The sequence below is a fragment of the Hyperolius riggenbachi genome, chromosome 4 (genome assembly GCF_040937935.1).
Source record: "Hyperolius riggenbachi isolate aHypRig1 chromosome 4, aHypRig1.pri, whole genome shotgun sequence".
NCBI classification, from domain to species: Eukaryota; Metazoa; Chordata; class Amphibia; order Anura; family Hyperoliidae; genus Hyperolius; species Hyperolius riggenbachi.
Window position 1 is genome coordinate 358,038,027 of NC_090649.1, and position 21,344 is coordinate 358,059,370.

The following is a 21,344-nucleotide window of genomic DNA, read 5'->3' on the forward strand; positions in this document are numbered from 1 at the left end:
TCTACTTCTACTTCTACTTCTTCTACTTCTTCTACTTCTACTTCTTCTACTTCTACTTCTACTTCTACTTCTACTTCTTCTACTTCTACTTCTACTTCTTCTACTTCTACTTCTACTTCTACTTCTTCTACTTCTTCTACTTCTACTTCTTCTACTTCTTCTACTTCTACTTCTACTTCTTCTACTTCTTCTACTTCTTCTTCTACTTCTTCTACTTCTTCTACTTCTACTTCTTCTACTTCTTCTACTTCTACTTCTTCTACTTCTTCTACTTCTACTTCTACTTCTTCTACTTCTTCTACTTCTTCTTCTACTTCTTCTACTTCTTCTACTTCTACTTCTTCTACTTCTTCTACTTCTACTTCTTCTACTTCTTCTACTTCTACTTCTACTTCTTCTACTTCTTCTACTTCTTCTTCTACTTCTTCTACTTCTTCTACTTCTACTTCTTCTTCTTCTACTTCTTCTTCTTCTACTTCTTCTACTTCTACTTCTACTTCTACTTCTTCTACTTCTTCTACTTCTACTTCTACTTCTTCTACTTCTACTTTTTCTATATCTTCTTCTTTCTATATCTTCTTCACTTCTTTCTCTTCTATATCTTTTTTCTTTTTTTTAAAGAAATGCAGCTATTTTTGAGCGTAATAAATAGCTGGTGGCGCATAGTGGAAGCGCCATTGTATGTGCTCCCTGGCAGTGGAAACACACAGACAGCAGGAGGTAAATTCAGCAGCAGGAGGAGGAGGATGAGTGTGTGGCAGCAGGCAGTCAATGAGGCAGGCAGCGAGACATAATAGGCTGTGGTACCTAGTGGTGGTACCAGGCCGTAAATACACAGCATGAGGTTCCAGACAGCGGTCGTGAAGCCCACATCGTGTCCAATACACAACTGGGACATCACAGTTTTCAACCCGGGCACCTCAGAAAAATTAAACCTTTTTTTTTTAATTTATTTATATTGTTACAGCAAATTACACAGATATAGCTATTGTTGGACGTAATAGCTGGTGGCAGAGTGGCAGCAGAAGGTAATTCTGTGTACCCTGCCAGTGGGAAACACAGACAGCAGCAGCAGGAGGAATGGAGGAGTAGTGTGAGTGTGGCAACAGGCAGGCAGCGTGACATAATAGCCCTGGTACCTAGCGGTGATACCAGGGCTGTAAATAAACACAACAGGAGGTCCCAGACAGGGGTCGTGCAGCCCACATCGTGTCCAATACACAACTGGGACAGCACAGTTTTCAACCCGGGCACCTCAGAAAAATTAAACCTTTTTTTTTTATTTTTTTTTTATTTTTTTTACAGCAAATTACACAGATATAGCTATTGTTGGGTGTAATAGCTGGTGGCAGAGTAGCAGCAGAAGGTAATTCTGTGTACCCTGCCAGTGGGAAACACAGACAGACAGCAGCAGCAGGAGGAATGGAGGAGTAGTGTGAGTGTGGCAGCAGGCAGGCAGCGTGACATAATAACCCTGGTACCAAGCGGTGATACCAGGGCTGTAAATAAACACAAGAGGTCCCAGACAGCGGTCGTGCAGCCCACGTCGTGTCCAATACACAACTGGGACAACATAGTTTTCAACCCGGGCACCTCAGGAAAATTAAACCATTTTATTTGTTTTTATTTTTTTACAGATATAGCTATTGTTGTACGTAATAGCTGGTGGCAGAGTGGCAGCAGATTTTAATTCTGTGTACCCTGGTAGTGGGAAACACAGACAGACAGCAGAAGGGCAGTACACATCAGCCCACTGTACTTGTAAAATGTGTGGCTACACAGGCGACGTAATAGTCAAACTGAACCAGGCTGGCTTAGTGAGCAGGAGCAAGGAGGTGGTAAAGGGTGGTAAGGCATATTAACGATGGTTCTGGCACCCACTTCATGTCCCCCTCTCGCCGACAACAGGGGCCAGGAACTCGCCTTCCACCCACGCCTGGTTCATCTTGAGAAACGTCAGTCTGTCCAAAGACTTGTGAGACAGACGTGAGCGTTTGTCGGTGACCACGCCACCAGCTGCACTGAAGCAGCGCTCAGACAGCACGCTGGAAGGGAGACAGGACAGCACTTCCAGGGCGTACTGCGCCAGCTCGCTCCAGATCTCCAGGCGCTTGACCCAATACTCCATGGGATCAACAGGGGCATTGCTGTCAAACCCGCTGTAGGACCCCATGTAGTCAGCCACCATGCGGGTCAGGCGCTGGCTGTGACCGGAGGAGGATGCTGCTGCATGCACCTCCTCTCTAGTCACTGCTGGAGCCTCTACAGTCCTGTAGAGCTCGTTGCTGAGAGACAGCAGGTCTGTGGTGCACTTGCTGCTGGATGCAGGCACCTGCTGCTGCCTCTGTGCTGGCTGGACAGGGGGGGGGTGGAAGGCTGGGGGAAGGCTTCCTCCAAGCGCTCAACAAGGGCCTGCTGCAAGCTCCTTATTTGTTGTGCTGGGTTTCCTCCTGCAGGAGGCAGGAACTGGCTCAACTTCCCCTTGAGGCGCGGGTCCAACATCATGCTGATCCAGATGTCCTCCCTCTGCTTCATCTGGATCACCCTGGGGTCCCTGCGCAGGCACGTCAGCATGTGCGCTGCCATTGGGAAGAAGCGGGCCACGTGTGCTGGCACATCGACGGCAGTGCTGTCCTCATCCTCCTCAGAGGTGGACTGTGCAGCTGCATGCCGCTCCTGCTGGGCCAAGGCTGCCGCCCCTGTTCCAGCAAAACATCGAGGGCCCTGTTCAGCAGACAAACCAGGGGCACCCACTCGCACACCATAGCATGGTCCCTGCTCACCATGTTGGTGGCCTGCAGAAAGGGAGCCAGCACTAAGCACACCTGCTGCATGTGCCCCCAGTCATCATCGGGGACGATGGACGGGATGTTGCTGGTCTTGTCCCTTTTCTGAGCGGCGGACACAGTGGCCAGGGCAAGGTACTGGTTGACAGCGTGCTTCTGTTCAACCAGACGCTCCAACATCGCCAGGGTGGAGTTCCAGCGAGTTGGAACGTCAAGGATCAGCCGATGGCGTGGAAGCTCCAGCTCCTTTTGCACGTCTTCCAGGCTCGCAGAGGCTGCAGGCGAGCGCCAGAAGTGACGCACAACATTCCTTGCTGTTTCCAGCAGTTCGCCCATCCCCTGGTAGGTGCGCAAGAACTTCTGCACCACCAGGTTCAGCACGTGGGCAAGACAGAGGATGTGGGTCAGGTTTCCCCTGTCGATTGCGGCAACCAGATTGGCCCCATTGTCGGCCACCACCTCTCCGACTCTGAGGCCTCTGGGGGTCAGCCAACTCCTCTCCTGCTCCTGGAGTTTGGCCAACACATGGGTTGCCGTCAGTTTGGTCTTCCCAAGGCTGACCAACTGCAGCATAGCTTGGCAGTGGCGTGGCTTCACGCTGCTGCTGAGGCGGGGGGTTTGGCCAGGTGTGCCGGAGGATGGCATAGGATCGGAGGAACCTGCTGCAGTTCCCCTGACCCTGCGGAGTGGCACCACCCACTGTGTTGCTGTGCCCGCTTTTGCTCTCCCATCCTCACCCCCTTCCACCAAGCTGAGCCAGTGGACAGTGAAGGACAGGTAGCGGCCTGTCCCGAAGCGGCTGCTCCAGGAGTCCATGGTGATGTGGACCCTTTCACCAACCGCGTGCTCCAGCTGCCAGTCTGGGGCTGCACAAGCAAGCAGCGCACGCATGTCGCTCCCCTCCTGCACGAGCGTGTACGGCAGGAGTTGGGAGCACATGGCCCGTGCCAGCAAGCCGTTCACCTGCCGCACGCGATGGCTGCTGGGAGGCAGAGCCCTAACCACCCCCTGGAAGGACTCGCTCAAAAGGCTCTGGCGTCACCTTTTGCTAGCACGAGAATCAGCGGAGACAGCAGAGAAGGCCACTGAGGACTGGCTGCCAGAACAGGCCTCAGTGTCGGCGGGAGGAGTTGCAGAGGGGGAGGAGCAGTGCATTTCCGCACTCCTGCTGGTGGTGCTGGAGGAGCAGGAGGGCGGGTGGCTGCTGTTGCTGCTGCTGCTGCTGAAGGCTGTGCAGTGGTGGGTGTGGTGCCACTGCCAGCGCCAGATGCCTTCAGCCTCTTGAACTCCTCATGCTGGTGGTAATGTTTAGCAGCAAGATGGTTCAGAAGAGAGCTGGTGCTGAACTTTAAGGGGTCTGCACCTCTGCTCAGCTTCCGCTGACAGTGGTTGCAAGTGGCGTACTTGCTGTCAACTGTGGGCATGGTGAAAAATTGCCAGATTGGTGACGTGAAATACCCCCTACGAACTGGAGGCGCTGCTGCCTGTCTCCCTGTGGTGGTTGGGGGTGGGGCTTGGGTGCGGCTGGTGGTGGTACTGGCAGATGCTGCTGCTGCTGCTGCTGCTGAGCCTGAGACACCAGCAGGCTGTGGGAACCTGCCTACTGCTGCCAATGCTTGCAATGATGCGCCTCCTTGCAAGGCCCACAAGCGCATTCCTCCTCCTCCTCAGAGCTGCTGATGATGACATCCCCAGGAGCTGGTGGCATCCAGTCTTTGTCCGTCACCCTGTCATCATCATCATCATCCTCCCCCTCCTGAAACATGTCCTGCTGGGATGATGACCCCCAAACTCCTCTCCTGATGCCTGGATGGGCTGCTTGACTGTCACCACAGTCTTGCTGTCCAATCCCTCCTCCCCCAAAGTGCCCATCAGCATCTCCTCCTCAAAATCGCCAACAGCAGACAATTCCCGCATGATGCCTGGGGTCAAAATACTGCTGAATGACAGGTCGCCAACTTGTGACGGTGAACTGGCCTCCTCCCCAGGCCCTGCTGGGCGGCTGCTGCGAACAGGGGTGGTGGTGGTGGTGAGGGTGGAGGCCTCAGATGCAGAGCTGATGGCAGGCTGCTCATCCTCCGTCATCAGTTGCATCACAGTGGCTGCATCCTTTTCCTCAATGGGACGTTTCCGACCCGGCTGGAGGAAAATAGGAGCAGGTACTACACGCTGCTGCTGCTGTGTCTCTGCAGCGTGAGTTGCAGATGGTCCTACTGGGCGCCCAAGGCGTCCACGGCCAGTGGCTATAGGCGGAATGTTAGCCACTGACGCAGCTGCTGCGGAACTGTGCATGGTGGCGCGGCTTGCCACAATGCTGCTCCCTCTCCTCCTGATTCCCTTGCTGCCCTTCCCCTTGCCCAAACCGCGCTGGCTGCCACTTCCAGACATCTTAGATGTTTTTGGCGTAAACAAAAAAGTTTTTTAAAAGGGCGGGTGAAAAAGTGGGGTACTTTAAGGGAGTGGGTTGGTGGGTGAGGTGACACTAATCACTAAGTGATTAGATCGCTAAGTGATTACTAGTACAGTACAAATACAAAATACAATAATCAGTAATCAGTGAGTGTGAACAGTGAACAGTGAGTGTGTCCCCTAGTACACTAGTACAACTAGAAAATACAATAATCAGTAGTAATCAGATTCAGTAGAAGGAAATAGAGTGTGTGTACACTACAGACAGTGCACGCACACACACACGCAGGAGCTAGCCTATGAACAGTGAGTGTCCCTAGTACAGTACAACTAGAAAATACAATAATCAGTATTAATCAGATGATTCAGTAGAAGGAAATAGAGTGTGTGTACTGTACACTACAGACAGTGCACGCACACACACACGCAGGAGCTATGAACAGTGACAGTGAGTGCCCCTAGTACAGTACAACTACAAAATACAATAATCACTCAGTAGTAAAGGACAAGACAGGGTAGAATACACAGCAGAAACACAGGTATAGATGAGAAATAAACAGAGGACAGGAGGACAGCTGCCCACACAGGCAAGGCCCTGAGGCCTAAAGCTGTAAGCTTGCCTGCAGCAGCAGCTGTCTCTATGTAACACACAAGCTACTAACTAAAATACAATCTCTATCTAGCTAACAACAATATAGGTGTGTATAGCAGGTGTATGTGAGCAAAAACGCTAGGTGATTGACCACAATAGAGCACTTGCTAAGCCAAAGCACAAAGGAGCAGCTCTCTCTCTGTACAAGTCTCAAGCAAGGACGGAAAAACCGAACATGGCTGCCGCTATTTATAGGGTAGGGGCTGGCCAGGGTCCCCCTCTGTGATTGGCTGCCGTCAGAGGGCCTGGGAACCCTCTGGCTCTAAGGACATCAATCTGGGCTATGACGCTATTCGAGCTCGGTATTCAAGCTCGAATACCGCTGTTTGCTCGAATAGCACGAATAGTGAATGGGATATTCGAGTTCACTTGAATAGCCCATTCGAATAGCTGTAGCTATTCGAGCTCGAATAGCGAGCTCGAATAGCTGAAAAAGAGCTTGAATATTCGAGCTACTCAAATATTCGAGCTCTGCTGAGCATCCCTGGTGGGGATACACCCCTCCACCAAGGGTGGATTAAATTATTTTGTAGCAGGATAACAGAGGCGCCAGGTAGAGTAAAATTAATTAAAATCGTTAAAAAGGGCGGAGTGGGTGGACTCACCTCCCTTCTGGAAGAAATGGCCGGACAACGGGCAAGTTACTTGCAGTTTAAAGTAACATTTAATAACTCCAAAAGTGCAACGCGTTTCACGGGTAACAGTCCCGCTTCTTCAGGCAAACGATTTTTGAAGGGTACTGGGGGAGGGAAAAAGGAAACAAGGGAATTGCCAGAGGAACGCAAATACCAAGCACCAAAAAGGTGCATCACAGATCTACCACAAAATGATGTGCAATGCGACATATAACAGCAAAATATGCATAAACTATAAATAATGTGCAGATCACTTATATGAAGTGGCAGTGCGTACAACCAAGGAATAAACAACATATAGCAGCCAATTCTGCATATAGCAGTAAATTATGTATAAAAATTAAATAAAAATTTTATTTTAAATTGTATTTAATTTTTATACATAATTTACTGCTATATGCAGAATTGGCTGCTATATGTTGTTTATTCCTTGGTTGTACGCACTGCCACTTTATATATGCAACTTGCCACTTTATATATGTGATCTGCACATTATTTATTGTTTATGCATATTTTGCTGTTATATGTCGCATTGCACATCATTTTGTTGTAGATCTGTGGTGCACCTTTTTGGTGCTTGGTATTTGCGTTCCTCTGGCAATTCCCTTGTTTCCTTTTTCCCTCCCCCAGTACCCTCCAAAAATCGTTTGCCTGAAGAAGCGGGACTGTTACCCGTGAAACGCGTTGCACTTTTGGAGTTATTATTAAATATTACTTTTAAGTGCAAGTAACTTGCCCGTTGTCCGGCCATTTCTTCCAGAAGGGAGGTGAGTCCACCCACTTCGCCCTTTTTAACGATTTTAATTAATTTTACTCTACCTGGAACCCGTGTTATCCTGCTACAATTTAAAACCCTGTGTTTTCTTGTTCTGGACTTTTGCATATATATAGTGCACTATCTTGGGATGGAACTGAACTACTTTGTATTTTATTCTGGCTATTATGTTACCATGTATGCTTTTGTGCACAAGTAATAGTGTCTGTTCACAAATTACAAACTCCCAAAGTGCAGTTTATGTGCTCTGAAAACTGTCATTGCATTTTATTTAAGATGCTTTTAATTACAGTGGGATGCAAAAGTTTGGGCAACCTTGTTAATAGTCATGATTTTCCTGTATAAATCGTTGGTTGTTACGATAAAAGATGCAAGTTAAATATATCATATAGGTTACACACACAGTGATATTTGAGAAGTGAAATGAAGTTTATTGGATTTACAGAAAGTGTGCAATAATTGTTTAAACAAAATTAGGCAAGTGGATACATTTGGGCACCACAAAAAAAGAATTGAAATCAATATTTAGTCGATCTTCCGTTTGCAGAAATTACAGCCTCTAAACACTTCCTGTAGGTTCCAATGAGAGTCTGGATTCTGGTTGAAGGTATTTTGGACCACTCCTCTTTACAAAACATCTCTAGTTCATTCAGGTTTAAAGGCTTCTGAGCATGGACAGCTCTCTTTAACTCACACCACAGATTTTCAATTATATTCAGGTCTGGGGACTGAGATAGCCATTCCAGAATGTTGTACTTGTTCCTCTGCATGAATGCCTTAGTGGATTTTGAGCAGTTTTTAGGGTTGTTGTATTGTTGAAAGATCCAGCCCCTGCGCAGCTTCAGCTTTGTTACGGATTCCTGAACATTGGTCTTCAGAATCTGCTGATACTAAGTGGAAACCATGCATCCCTCAACTTTTACAAGGTTCCCAGTCCCTGCATTGGCCACACAGCCCCACAGCATGATGGAACTACCACCATATTTTACTGTAGGTATCCGGTGTTTTTCTTGGAATGCTGTGTTTTTTCTCCTCCATGCATAACGCCCCTTGTTATGCCCAAATAACTCAATTTTAATTTCATCAGTCCACAGCATCTTATTCCAAAATGAAGCTGGCTTGTCCAAATGTGCTTTAGCATATCTCTAGCGGCTCTGCTTTTGCCTTAGGCAGAGAAAAAGCCTCCTCTGCATCACTCTCGCATACATCATCTCCTTGTGTAAAGTGCCTCAAATGGTTAAACGATGCGCAGTGACTCCATGTCACTCCATAGGTCTTTGGTGCTGGTCTGTGGGTTAATTCTGACTGTTCTCAGCATTCAATGTTTCTGTTTTTCCGAGATTTTCCTTGGTCTACCACTTCGAGCCTTAACTTGAACTGAGCCTGTGGTCTTCCATTTCCTCAGTATGTTCCTAACTGTGAAAAAAGCAGTCGCCCCAGGCCCCCGCGCATGAAGAGGCTCCGCCGCCACCTGACCGTCCGCTGCCCCCCCCCCCCTGGCCGCGTGCCTGTGCGGCCAGCAGGAGGAGAGCAGCGCAGTGGAGGGAGAGCTGTGGGCAGCGGTGGAGAAGGGGGGCCATCTCACCTTAGTGCTCTCCCTCCCTCCCTCGCTTTCTTCTCCAGAACGAATGTGCGGTGGCTGGCAGTGGGCGGAACTTACCTTCCGTCTCACTCCAGCGCCGGAAGTTCTGGTGCCGCTGCTCTGGTCTAGACCAGACCAGAGTAGCGGCTAATCCATCCCGCGCCGGCCCTCATCGAGACGGAGGTAAGTTCCGCCCGCTGCCTGCCAGCCACCGCACATTAGTTCCGGAGGGGAGAGCGAGAAAGGGAAAGCACTAAGGTGAGGGAAGGGGGGGGGGAGATGTCCGCCCTTCCCCACTGTGCCCACAGCTCTCCCTCTTCTCTGCGCTGCTCCCCTCCTGCTGGGGGCACACCTGGCTACCTATTCTGGGACATATACCCCCGACTACATATACTGGGCACATATACCCCCGACTACATATACTGGGCACATATACCCCCGACTACATATACTGGGCACATATACCCCCGACTACATATACTGGGCACATATACCCCCGACTACATATACTGGGCACATATACCCCCGACTACATATACTGGGCACATATACCCCTGACTACATATACTGGGCACATATACATTTTCTAAAAAAGATGAAGCGCTCTATAGTGCATTATCCAAAAGGTAGTTTATTCGCAAATAAAAATTCTACTTACAGGATGTAGAATGACAATACGCTTCTCAGCGGTATAATCCACCGCTACACACATAGGCAGGGAGGCGACAACGCGCTGTGGCCGGTAGCGCGTTCTCCGATGACCAGGAGAGCAGTCCCGCTGTCCTGCTGTAGGTGTGGGCGTGGTGATGGGTTAGCGTGCGTATAGCGTCATTACGCGTTTCGGCGCTCTGCGCCTTCGTCAGATGATATACGCACAGCACGCTAGTTTTACCTGTCCCAGCCGCCGTGATCATGGCTGCATGGGAGGATCAAACCATTTGAAAATTAAAACTTTATTAAAAAACTGACATTTTCTATATGTACAAGCAGAAAGCAGTACGCCAGGATTACTACTGGTTAGAAACCTCATGTGGTGTCAAGAATTGGCTCATGCTCACATTTTAACATGGCCAAAACACGTAATACCTGGGGTGAATCGTGATCAGAGGATACCTAAAAGTTTTTTTAAAAGACCATATAAGGCAGTAAATTATAAAAAACGCTAAAGATTAACAAAATTATATATATATATATATATATATATATATATATATATATATATGGATTAAAATACAGCATAAAATGGGAGGGTATGACCTAAATGGTAAAAAGGAAAATCAAGGGCAGTATGCGACAGCTCACAGCGCGTTGCGGACACCTGATTATGTTACCTTGGTTTACAGTAAAGGAACACTCATTGTTATCCAGCACAATATGATAAATTGATACTAACATGGATGTGAGGTGACTATAAAACAATTTCACTCAAAATCTAATAAACACGTACAACATCATTGTCATGACTTGGTTAACAATATTAAAACCCATTTTTGTTATGCTACACAGCAATGGTGGAACTGAAATTACTCTTGCATATCTGTTGACAGAAATATATGCGTCCACATCCGGGGAAGGGGGGGGGGGGGGTTGGGGGGGAGGAAAAGGAATGAAGGGAAAATGTTATGGATGGGGGGGGGAAATATTAGGGACAAGGAGGATGGGGAAAAAAAGGGGAAGGAGGCCAAACTAAATGGGGCAACAGCTGCTACTATACGTACAGTGAAAATTACTTGTTTATTACACCCGAAAGGCAAAGGTGTATGGCCTAATAAAGGGTATTCAGGTAAATATAAAACCATGAGCAAAGGATTCACTGTTAGGGATCCTCATAATCCAGGTGACCCGGAAAAGAGGGTGGAGGGGGACCCCTTAAAATGCGGATTCAATGTGGCTGTCGTGGTTCTACTGTTAGCAGTGTTGGACCCCCAAGAGCCATTCACCCTCCGTTAGTATCGCTGCATCGGAGGGGGCTCTCATAGGTTTAGTAGTACAAAATGTACTGCTCTATATAACCCATGGGTAACAAAGATTTAGGTACATTCTCCCAGGGTCCCTAGGGGATATAGGTAGAAGTAAACCCAGCTTGAATAGGGGTGGTGCATAGTAAAGTGACCCTATGATGTTAAAAATACAGTAAGATTAACATGGGCCTACTATGGACGGTTCTAATCTATGGCATACTCTACTACAGTATGCTCTGTCGCACAACTATTTTAGTTTTATGGACCAGATATATCTGCAGACTTGTGGGACTTCGATGGGGGCAGGGTTTGCCCCCTCCTTCGCCAATCTCTACATGTCCTATTGGGAAAAACAGCAGATATGGGGTAACAACCCATATGCAAGAAATATTGTCTTTTACACAAGATTTATCGATGATATACTAATAATCTGGGACGGAGATATAGATACTTTTGAAAAATTTTCTGTGTGGTGTAACAACAATGAATTTGGGTTGACCTTTACGCATGTATTTTCTGACAAAAGTATAATATTTTTAGATCTGGAATTATTCTCGGATGAAAGGGGGAATATATGCTCTAAAACTTATGTCAAACCCACAGCTGGTAACTCCTATTTGCATGCTAAGAGCTGCCATAATCCTAAGTGGGTCCAAAACATACCTAGAAGCCAATACTGTAGGCTTAGACGTAATTGCACTTCTGATAGTGATTATTGTGAACAAGGTGAGATCTTAAAGGAAAAATTCCTCGAAAAGGGGTACACAACAGATTATATACAAGCCACTTTTGAGGAGTTTAGGACCAGGCCACAACATCAAAAGGGTGACAACCCTGAAGTTAATATTCATTCTGAGGTGTCATTCATTACACCTTTTTCAGAGGCACATAGAAAGATTAAGAAAATTATAAGACAAAACTGGCCTATTCTAAAACAAGATTCTGTATTAAGAAATATAATTCCAGACCAACCAGGGGTGATCTTCAAAAAAGCCAGATCAGTTAAAAACCAAATTGCGCCCAGTAATATAAGAAAAATCAAGGAAAAACCACAAAGTATGTTTCCCGCAGTAACTGGTAATTTCAGATGTCACGTGAAAAGATGTGGCTGTTGCCAGTTCATCCAACACAGAGTTTGTGAAGTATTAGATGGCAATAGAGGGGTGTGTAAGATCAAAGAATTTATCACATGTGGGAGTGACCACGTGGTGTACGCACTCACTTGCGATTGCCCTAAAATATATGTTGGACGCACTACTCGACCGCTCAGACAAAGATTAGGTGAGCATAAGCGTAATATTCTTGAAGGGACTGAGAAACACACTGTTCCCCGGCACTTTAAAGAATGCCACAGTAGTTCAGTAGAATCACTCAAGATTATGGGTTTGGAAATGATTTCTAAAAGCCTTCACCAAGGGGAAAGACTCAAAAAATTGTGCGAAAGGTAGACATTCTGGATCTTTAAGATGAATGCACTAAAACCAAATGGAATGAATGAGAGTTTAGAGGTCTCAACATATTTGTGACAAGTTAAAGTTACGGTAATAGGAATTGTTCATCTATGTGCATTTATTGACACATCCCCTTCTCTTTTTTCAGCTGTTTCATATCCCTTAGCAGAAACCCACACTAGATGAGGGTGGTGAGTATGCCATAGATTAGAACCGTCCATAGTAGGCCCATGTTAATCTTACTGTATTTTTAACATCATAGGGTCACTTTACTATGCACCACCCCTATTCAAGCTGGGTTTACTTCTACCTATATCCCCTAGGGACCCTGGGAGAATGTACCTAAATCTTTATTACCCATGGGTTATATAGAGCAGTACATTTTGTACTACTAAACCTATGAGAGCCCCCTCCGATGCAGCGATACTAACGGAGGGTGAATGGCTCTTTGGGGTCCAACACTGCTAACAGTAGAACCACGACAGCCACATTGAATCCGCATTTTAAGGGGTCCCCCTCCACCCTCTTTTCCGGGTCACCTGGATTATGAGGATCCCTAACAGTGAATCCTTTGCTCATGGTTTTATATTTACCTGAATACCCTTTATTAGGCCATACACCTTTGCCTTTCGGGTGTAATAAACAAGTAATTTTCACTGTACGTATAGTAGCAGCTGTTGCCCCATTTAGTTTGGCCTCCTTCCCCTTTTTTTCCCCATCCTCCTTGTCCCTAATATTTCCCCCCCCCCCCATCCATAACATTTTCCCTTCATCCCTTCCCCCCCCCCCAAACCCCCCCCCCCCTTCCCCGGATGTGGACGCATATATTTCTGTCAACAGATATGCAAGAGTAATTTCAGTTCCACCATTGCTGTGTAGCATAACAAAAATGGGTTTTAATATTGTTAACCAAGTCATGACAATGATGTTGTATGTGTTTATTAGATTTTGAGTGAAATTGTTTTATAGTCACCTCACATCCATGTTAGTATCAATTTATCATATTGTGCTGGATAACAATGAGTGTTCCTTTACTGTAAACCAAGGTAACATAATCAGGTGTCCGCAACGCGCTGTGAGCTGTCGCATACTGCCCTTGATTTTCCTTTTTACCATTTAGGTCATACCCTCCCATTTTCTGCTGTATTTTAATCCTCATATATATATATATATATATATATATATATATATATATATATATATATATATATATATATATATATATATATATAATTTTGTTAATCTTTAGCGTTTTTTATAAATTATTTACTGCCTTATATGGTTTTTTAAAAAAACTTTTAGCTATCCTCTGATCACGATTCACCCCAGGTATTACGTGTTTTGGCCATGTTAAAATGTGAGCATGAGCCAATTCTTGACACCACATGAGGTTTCTAACCAGTAGTAATCCTGGCGTACTGCTTTCTACTTGTACATATAGAAAATGTCAGTTTTTTAATAAAGTTTTAATTTTCAAATGGTTTGATCCTCCCATGCAGCCATGATCACGGCGGCTGGGACAGATAAAACTAGCGTGCTGTGCGTATAGGCGTCATCTGATGAAGGCGCAGAGCGCCGAAACGCGTAATGATGCTATACGCACGCTAACCTATCACCACGCCCACACCTACAGCAGGACAGCGGGACTGCTCTCCTGGTCATCGGAGAACGCGCTACCGGCCACAGCGCGTTGTCGCCTCCCTGCCTATGTGTGTAGCGGTGGATTATACCGCTGAGAAGCGTATTGTCATTCTACATCCTGTAAGTAGAATTTTTATTTGCGAATAAACTACCTGTTGGATAATGCACTATAGAGCGCTTCATCTTTTTTAGAAAATTTCTCTGTGCCATTTCCATTGGAGCAGCACAGTGCATCGAGCCAAGGGGGTTTTCACAATAGCCGGTCATCCTCAGGATAGGAGCGCAAGGTTTTGGAACATTTCTGGGCACATATACCCCTGACTACATATACTGGGCACATATACCTGTGACTACATATACTGGGCACATATACCCCTGACTACATATACTGGGCACATATACCCCTGACTACATATACTGGGCACATATACCCATGACTACATATACTGGGCACATATACCCCTGACTACATATACTGGGCACATATACCCCTGACTACATATACTGGGTACATATACCCCTGACTACATATACTGGGCACATATACCCCTGACTACATATACTTGGCACATATACCCCTGACTATATATACTGGGGACATATACCCCCAACTACATATACTGGTGACATATACCCCTGGCTACATATACTGGGCACATATACCCCTGACTACATATACTGGGGACATATACCCCTGACTACATATACTGGGCACATATACCTCTGGCTACATATACTGGGCACATATACCTCTGGCTACATATACTGGAGACATATACCCCTGGCTACATATACTGGGCACATATACCCCTGGCTACATATACTGGGCACATATACCCCTGGCTACATATACTGGGCACATATATCCCTGGGGACATATACCCCTGACTACATATACTGGGGACATATACCCCTGACTACATATACTGGGCACATATACCTCTGGCTACATATACTGGGGACATATACCCCTGACTACATATACTGGGCACATATACCCCTGGCTACCTGTTCTCGGGACATCTCTACTCCTGGCAACCTGTTCTGGGGACATCTATACCGCTGGCCATCTATTCTGTGGACATCTATACCGCTGGTCACCTATTCTAGGGACACCTATAGACCTGGGGCACCTTTTTTTGGGGAACCACTGCTGTCAGATTGTGTATTTTGGGGAACTGCTGCCTGGTGAGAGGTGTCTACCATATTAAGGGGGCATTCTGCCTATTTATGTAAAATGCTGTCTATTTATGTGCCTCATGACTGCTGAATTTGTCTTGTTGGGGGCCTCATGGTTACTGAATTTGTCTTGTTGGGGGCCTCATGATTGCTGAATTGGTCATGTTGGGGGCCTTATGATTGCTGAATTTGCTGAATTTTGCAAGACAAAAGTTACTACAACAATGTGAATTTTGTGAACCATGAACCTTAGAATTTCCAAATTAATTGAAGCATGAGCTCCCCCACACTTAAAACCACCATGCAAATGTTTGTTTTTATATTGGTTGACTTAGTGGCCTTTACCTGACATAATTGTTTTTTAAACAATAATAATAAGTAATACTGCATTAACCCTCCTGGCGGTTGATTTTTTTCTGCCAAATAGGCAGAAATCCGTTTTTTTTTTTACTTTTTTTTTTGTTTCATGTAAAGCTACCAGAGTGGTAGCTACATGAAACACCACTAGAGGGCGCACGTGTCCCTCTAGTGCGATCGTCGCCGGCATCAATAGCAAACAGGGGAACGCGTTTGGCTTCTCCTGTCGCCATGGCGATGATCGGAATGACGTCATGGACGTCAGCCGACGTCCTGACGTCAGACGCCTCAGATCCAGCCCATAGCGCTGCCTGGAACTCATTGGTCCTGGCAGCGCAGGGCTCTGGCGGGGGGTCCCTCTTCCGCTGCTGCGTGCGGGTTGATCGCCGTAGAGCGGCGGCGATCAAGCTGTGCGCGCGGCTAGCAAAGTGCTAGCTGCGCGCACAGCACTTTAAATGGGGCAAATCGCCCCACCAGGGGCTGAGATATCCTCCTGCGTGGCATATCCTGAGCTTAGCTCGGGCTTACCGCCAGGAAGGTTAAAGGTGGACAAGCCCATGAACGTGGCGATACGTTATATATGGCCTACACTTATGGCTCTAGGCCCCGCATGTGACACTCGCCCCAGGCCCGCATACTCTAAGGCCGCCTCTGGTAGTGACTGAGGGAGGCAGAGAGATTTAATTAAAAATGACATTTCAGGCAGCAACCAGGAAGGAACACCACTGCCTTTAAAGAACATAATCAAACATAGTAGTGTTTTTTTTTTCCTAATATGTCACATCTGTTATTTCAGTGCACTTGCTGAGGCTGCATTGGGGAAAAAGGTTATCCACATCCCATATAGAGACTCTGTCTTGACAAGGCTTCTTCAGTCTGCTCTGGGAGGAAATAGCAGGACGGTTATGGTATAGTATTAACTACTTTAAACATATTTGCCTTTTCCCCTTTAAAACCTATTTAGATTGTATTTCTCAAGTTTTTTTTTTTTTTTTTGTTGTTTTTTTTGTTTTTTTTCATTTTTCTACTTGAGCTTGGCCAAATTTCTCCCATAGCTATACGCCCCTCTGTGTACACGCACCATACTGTGCATGCACGAGTATGGCCACCCATGTGCAGTACCACGAAAGCCTCTTGTGCACAAGGCATTGGGCCTGATTCACAAAGCGGTGCTAACAGTTAGCACGCTAGTGAAAAGCCCTTTATGACGCCTAAACTCAGTTTAGGCATGATAAATTTAGGTGTGATAAGTTTAGGCATGATAAGTTTAGGTGTGATAAGTTTTTAGGCGTGATAAGTTTAAGCACCAACTGGGTTAGCACCGCAGTGCACAGCTGATCAAAAGTTTTGCACTAGCAAAGTCTGGTGCACTTTGCATAGAGTTTAATAGCGCTGCTTTGCGTGCGGGACTTTGCGCGCGATCTAAACTTATCATGCCTAAACTTATCATGCCTAAACTTATCATGCCTAAACTTATCATGCCTAAACTGAGTTTAGGCATGATAAAATGGTTATCACGCCTAAAGTCTTTAACTGGGTACCGCTTTGTGAATCGAGCCCAATGTGTTTCTTGCAGGCATAATCATGCTCATGCATATGCAGTACGTTAACTCTCGTACATGAAGGGGAGTGTAGCCACAAAGAGGAAAAGGGCCTGGCGAGCAACAGGGTGGTCAAGGCAAGGAGGTCATGGGGGGAGGGGGGGCTCTAGAGAAGTGTCAACCTTATTTTTCCATTGAACCAAGGGTTTGTCTTAATGGAAGTAGCAGTTGTGTATAAGAATTCCATAAAGCGCAGCGTGCTAAGACTTTGTCTGTGGTTCCTTTTCCTGCCGGTGTCACTCCAACTTTCTTTTTGGTTTGCCTATCCCTAAAAATAACACCTGTGGGGAACAGATGTTTATTTGAAAAAGTAGGGGAACAATATTATTGGGCACAATCACTATGACCCATTCCTTCTCTTATCACTCTTTCACTGAAAGATCAGTGGTATGAGAGAAAGTCTATGTCTAGATATTATTATTATTATTATTATTATTATTATTATTATTACAGGTAGTCCCTTGTTAATGAACAAGATAAGGACTGTAGGTTCATTTTTAACCTGAATCTGTAAGTCAAAACACTGTTCCACTTCTGTCCCCTGTGCCTCCTCTTTGCCACCTCTGCCCCCTGTGCCTCCACTACATCTCTCTGTGTCCTCCTTTCCTGGAGTCCCCCTGTGCTTCCTTGTGTTTACCTTTATGCCCCCTTGGTGTCTCCCTTTGCCTCTCTTATGTCCCCCTGTGCCTCCTTTGTGTGCCCTTTTTGCCTCTGTGCCAAGTAAAGTAATTAAAGTGCAGCTGGAAGCTACACACCTCCCCACCGGAATCCAGCCCTGTGCAACCTTCCTCTCCACACAGCTCACACTAGTGCCCGGCATCACCTGCTGTACGTTGGGTGTAATTAGGCGTTATGCAGGATGAAATGCCAGCACTAAGGGGATAGAAGGTGGCACAAGCAGAGCCCCCCTATGTGACGCAACGGGATAGGTGAGTCGTGTGTCTCAGTGTGTCGTTCATATCTTGGGCGTTTGTCAGGGACTCCCTGTATATATTGTTGCATATTTATATAGCCCTCAAATCTTCACTTTTACGTATTATGTATAGTCATGTCACTAACCGTTCCTCAGAGGAGTACACGGTCTAATCCCTAACTATCTCTATCTCTATGGATGAATAGAAAGGTTAAAAAATAAAATGAACCTGAAAAGGAATGCTTTTAAAGTGAACCCAGGGCGAGAGTGATATGGAGGCTGCCATATTTATTTATTTTTAAACAATACCAGTTTCCTGGCAGCTCTGCTATTTGGCTGCAGTAGTGTCTGAATTACACCAGAAACAAGCATGCAGCTAATCTTGTAAGTTCTGACAATATTGTCAGAAACACCTGATCTGCATATGCTTGTTTACGGTCTATGGCTGAAAGTTTTAGAGGCAGAGGATCAGCAGTACAGCCAGGCAACTGGTATTGCTGAAATGGAAACAAATATGGCAGCCTCCATTTCATGCTCATCTCGAGTACACTTTAAGGTCTTAAAATCGGAGGGCAGCACCCACCCACAGCTCAGGTGTTTGTGGCCTTTCCAGAAATCCAGCTCTTTGCACAACAAATCTTAATGGTGCAATACCACTGATTAACATACATCTGAGTCACTAGTGTTATTACCTGTATGGCCAATTGTGCTCAAGAATCATGGCAAACCTACTCCTATGTGTTTTTCTCCATAGATTGCTGCAGTGAGTCCAGCAGATATCTGCTATGAGGAAACTTTATCAACACTCAGATATGCTGAAAGGTAAAGCCGTGTCTTTTATTATGTTTATACAAAACAGACTTATGCTATTTACTAACATACTTGTTTTCTTCTTTTATGTTCATGCACTAGAGCAAAGAAAATAAAGAATAAGGCTATTATCAATACCAGTCCCACAGAGTACCTTATGAAGGAGCTAAAAGCAGAAAATAACAAGCTTTTATCCCGGCTTGCAGGACTAGGGACTTCAGGAAAGAGAGTGGAAAAAGAGACCAGTATGTTAAAAGACAAGTACCATTATTTATTAACAGTTTTGTTTTTGCTTATACTGTCTGTACGGTTACTAGGATGCTGCAGTCTGCATAGTAAAAATTGAGGCTAGATTTACTCTTGAGTTAAACTCCGTTGTTTTCCATTGATCAGAAAATGCTAGGTGATGTCAGGCAAATCGTCTTCTGCAATAGTTTTCTGTTGTGGTGGTTATAATGGGTGCAAGCGCCATAACTGACTTGAATGGTAGTGCCATAGAAATGTCATAACAACGTCTGCACGATGTTCAACTTGCCCGGCTTCAACTAGAAATGCCCATCAATGCACCTTGAAAGGTCAGGGTAATCTTCCACCCTCTATAGAAAATAAAACATGCAGGGCAACAGCAGGACAGATGAGATAAAGTGAGAAGGCCTCACCAGTCAGGCTAAAGCCTGGTACACACCTTCAATTTTGATTGGCCAGCTTTTACCTCCTCCTTGTAGTATGAGGGTCAACAGATTTTGAATACTATGAACATATTGTGTAGATAAGCTCTCATATTTAATTGGTAAAATTGTTCAGTGATTGGCCAATCAAAGTTGATGTCCCAGGTGTGTACCAGGCTTTAAGCCATAGACCCTGAACAAACATGCAAATCAGGTACTCTGACTGAAGTCTGACTAGTTTAGCTACATGCTTGTTTCAGGTGTGTGATTCAGTTACTACTGCAGACAAAAAGATCAACTGGACTGACAGGCAACTAGTATTGTTTAAAAATAAATAAATATGGCAGATACCATATGCCTTTCAATTCAGGTTTACTTTAAATTATTTTAATAGTGTTTACTGGACAAATAGTCACTCTAAAGCTGCTAGAATACAGTTTTTGAATATAATCTTCTGTTGAAGTTTTTTAAAATTTGTTACAGAAGAGCTACGCAGATTGCTTGCAGAGAATGAACTACGAATTCAGGCAATGCAAAATGCATGGGAAATACAGCTACAGGCAGCTAGGAAAGAATGGGAGCAACAGTTTTCTTCAATAACACAGGTAAATTTATATTGTACGTTTATTCCAAAAGTGGATACATTTGAAATGGTACACTATTATTATTATTTATATAGTGCCAACATCTTCTGCAGCACTGTACAGAGTATATTTTCTTGTCATTTACCATATTTTTCGGACTATAAGACGCACGTAGGTTTAGAGGACATAAACCAAGAATAAAATATATACAAAACCTGGTGCATGCATGTTGCAGGGGCGTCTTATGGACCTTCTAGCCCCATTTATTATGTCCCCCTTGTGCTCCATGTGTCCTCCTCTGTCCCATTGTGTCCTCTGTGCTCCTGTTTCCCATGTCCAGTGTCCCCATGTGTCTAGTGTCCCCCTGTGTCTAGTGTCCCCCTGTGTCTAGTGCCCCCTGTGTCTAGTGCCCCCTGTGTCTAGTGCCCCCTGTGTCTAGTGCCCACTGTGTCTAGTGCCCCCTGTGTCTAGTGCCCACTGTGTCCAGTGTCCCCTGTGCCCAGTGTGCCCCTGTGTCCCCCTGTATCCAGTGTGCCCCTGTGTCTAGTATGTCCCCGTGTCTAGTCCCTGTGTCCAGAGTCCCCCTGTGTCCAATGTCCCTGTGTCCAGTATCCCCATGTGCCCAATGTCCCTGCGTCCAGTATCCCCGTGTCTGTGTCTTCTGTGCCCAGTATCCCTGTGTCCTCCGATGTCCCATGTCCCCCTATGTCCCTGATGTACATATTTTTTTGAAAGTATATTTTTTATTGAAGATTTTTCATAGAAAACAAAAACAGGTGTGCCTGCCAACAGTGGTGGCACTAAAAAACAATTATAACATAACTGTTGACATAGTTACTCTCCATTCCATTAGAGTGCATAGGAAATAGCATGATATCTTCCCATGTGGCCCAAAATATCAATGAGAAACATAACGTAGGATAACAAGCAATTGTGCCACAAGGAGTAGGACCTGACTCGAGTGCAACTCCCCGCGAGACTCCAGTGAAAACGTGGTGTCACATTGACTTAATCGTCAAATTTGAGCTTGTAGTGCGAGATCCAGCAAGACCACATTTTCCTAAATTTTTTGGGGCATTTTCTTTTAAGATAGATAGGTTTGATGATGGCTAGATCCTTATGAACATATGAGGACCAGTCTTTTTTGGTGGGAGGTGAGGGTTGTTTCCATCGGAGTATGATCATTTTTCTAGCATACGCTATAAGGGACCTGTAGGCCTGCATTTTATGGCTGGATAGTGCATTTTCAGTCAGACATCCCAGCAGAAGTTGTTCAGGTTTTGGATCAAACGCAATTCCAAATACCCGTTGAAGTTCTAGGTGTATCTGTGACCAGTAGG

The 21,344-nt window shown here is 45.6% G+C and overlaps 2 protein-coding genes across 2 annotated transcripts in view; both read left to right on the plus strand.

Annotated features, from left to right (window-relative positions):
• LOC137504034 (uncharacterized) overlaps positions 1-561 on the plus strand; it is a gene marked incomplete at both ends in the record, with an annotated part of 1,197 nt that extends 636 nt beyond the window's left edge. The window contains one exon of the mRNA XM_068231950.1: positions 1-561. This exon is cut by the window's left edge and continues 636 nt beyond it. Coding sequence (XP_068088051.1) covers positions 1-561 — 561 coding nt within the window.
• The window catches only part of LOC137504813 (kinesin-like protein KIF28), a 538,857-nt gene that overhangs the window by 404,683 nt on the left and 112,830 nt on the right, over positions 1-21,344 (plus strand). The window contains exons 8-11 of the mRNA XM_068233404.1: positions 16,225-16,336; positions 18,697-18,764; positions 18,855-18,997; positions 19,904-20,025. Coding sequence (XP_068089505.1) covers positions 16,225-16,336; positions 18,697-18,764; positions 18,855-18,997; positions 19,904-20,025 — 445 coding nt within the window. The remainder of the gene's footprint in view (positions 1-16,224; positions 16,337-18,696; positions 18,765-18,854; positions 18,998-19,903; positions 20,026-21,344) is intronic.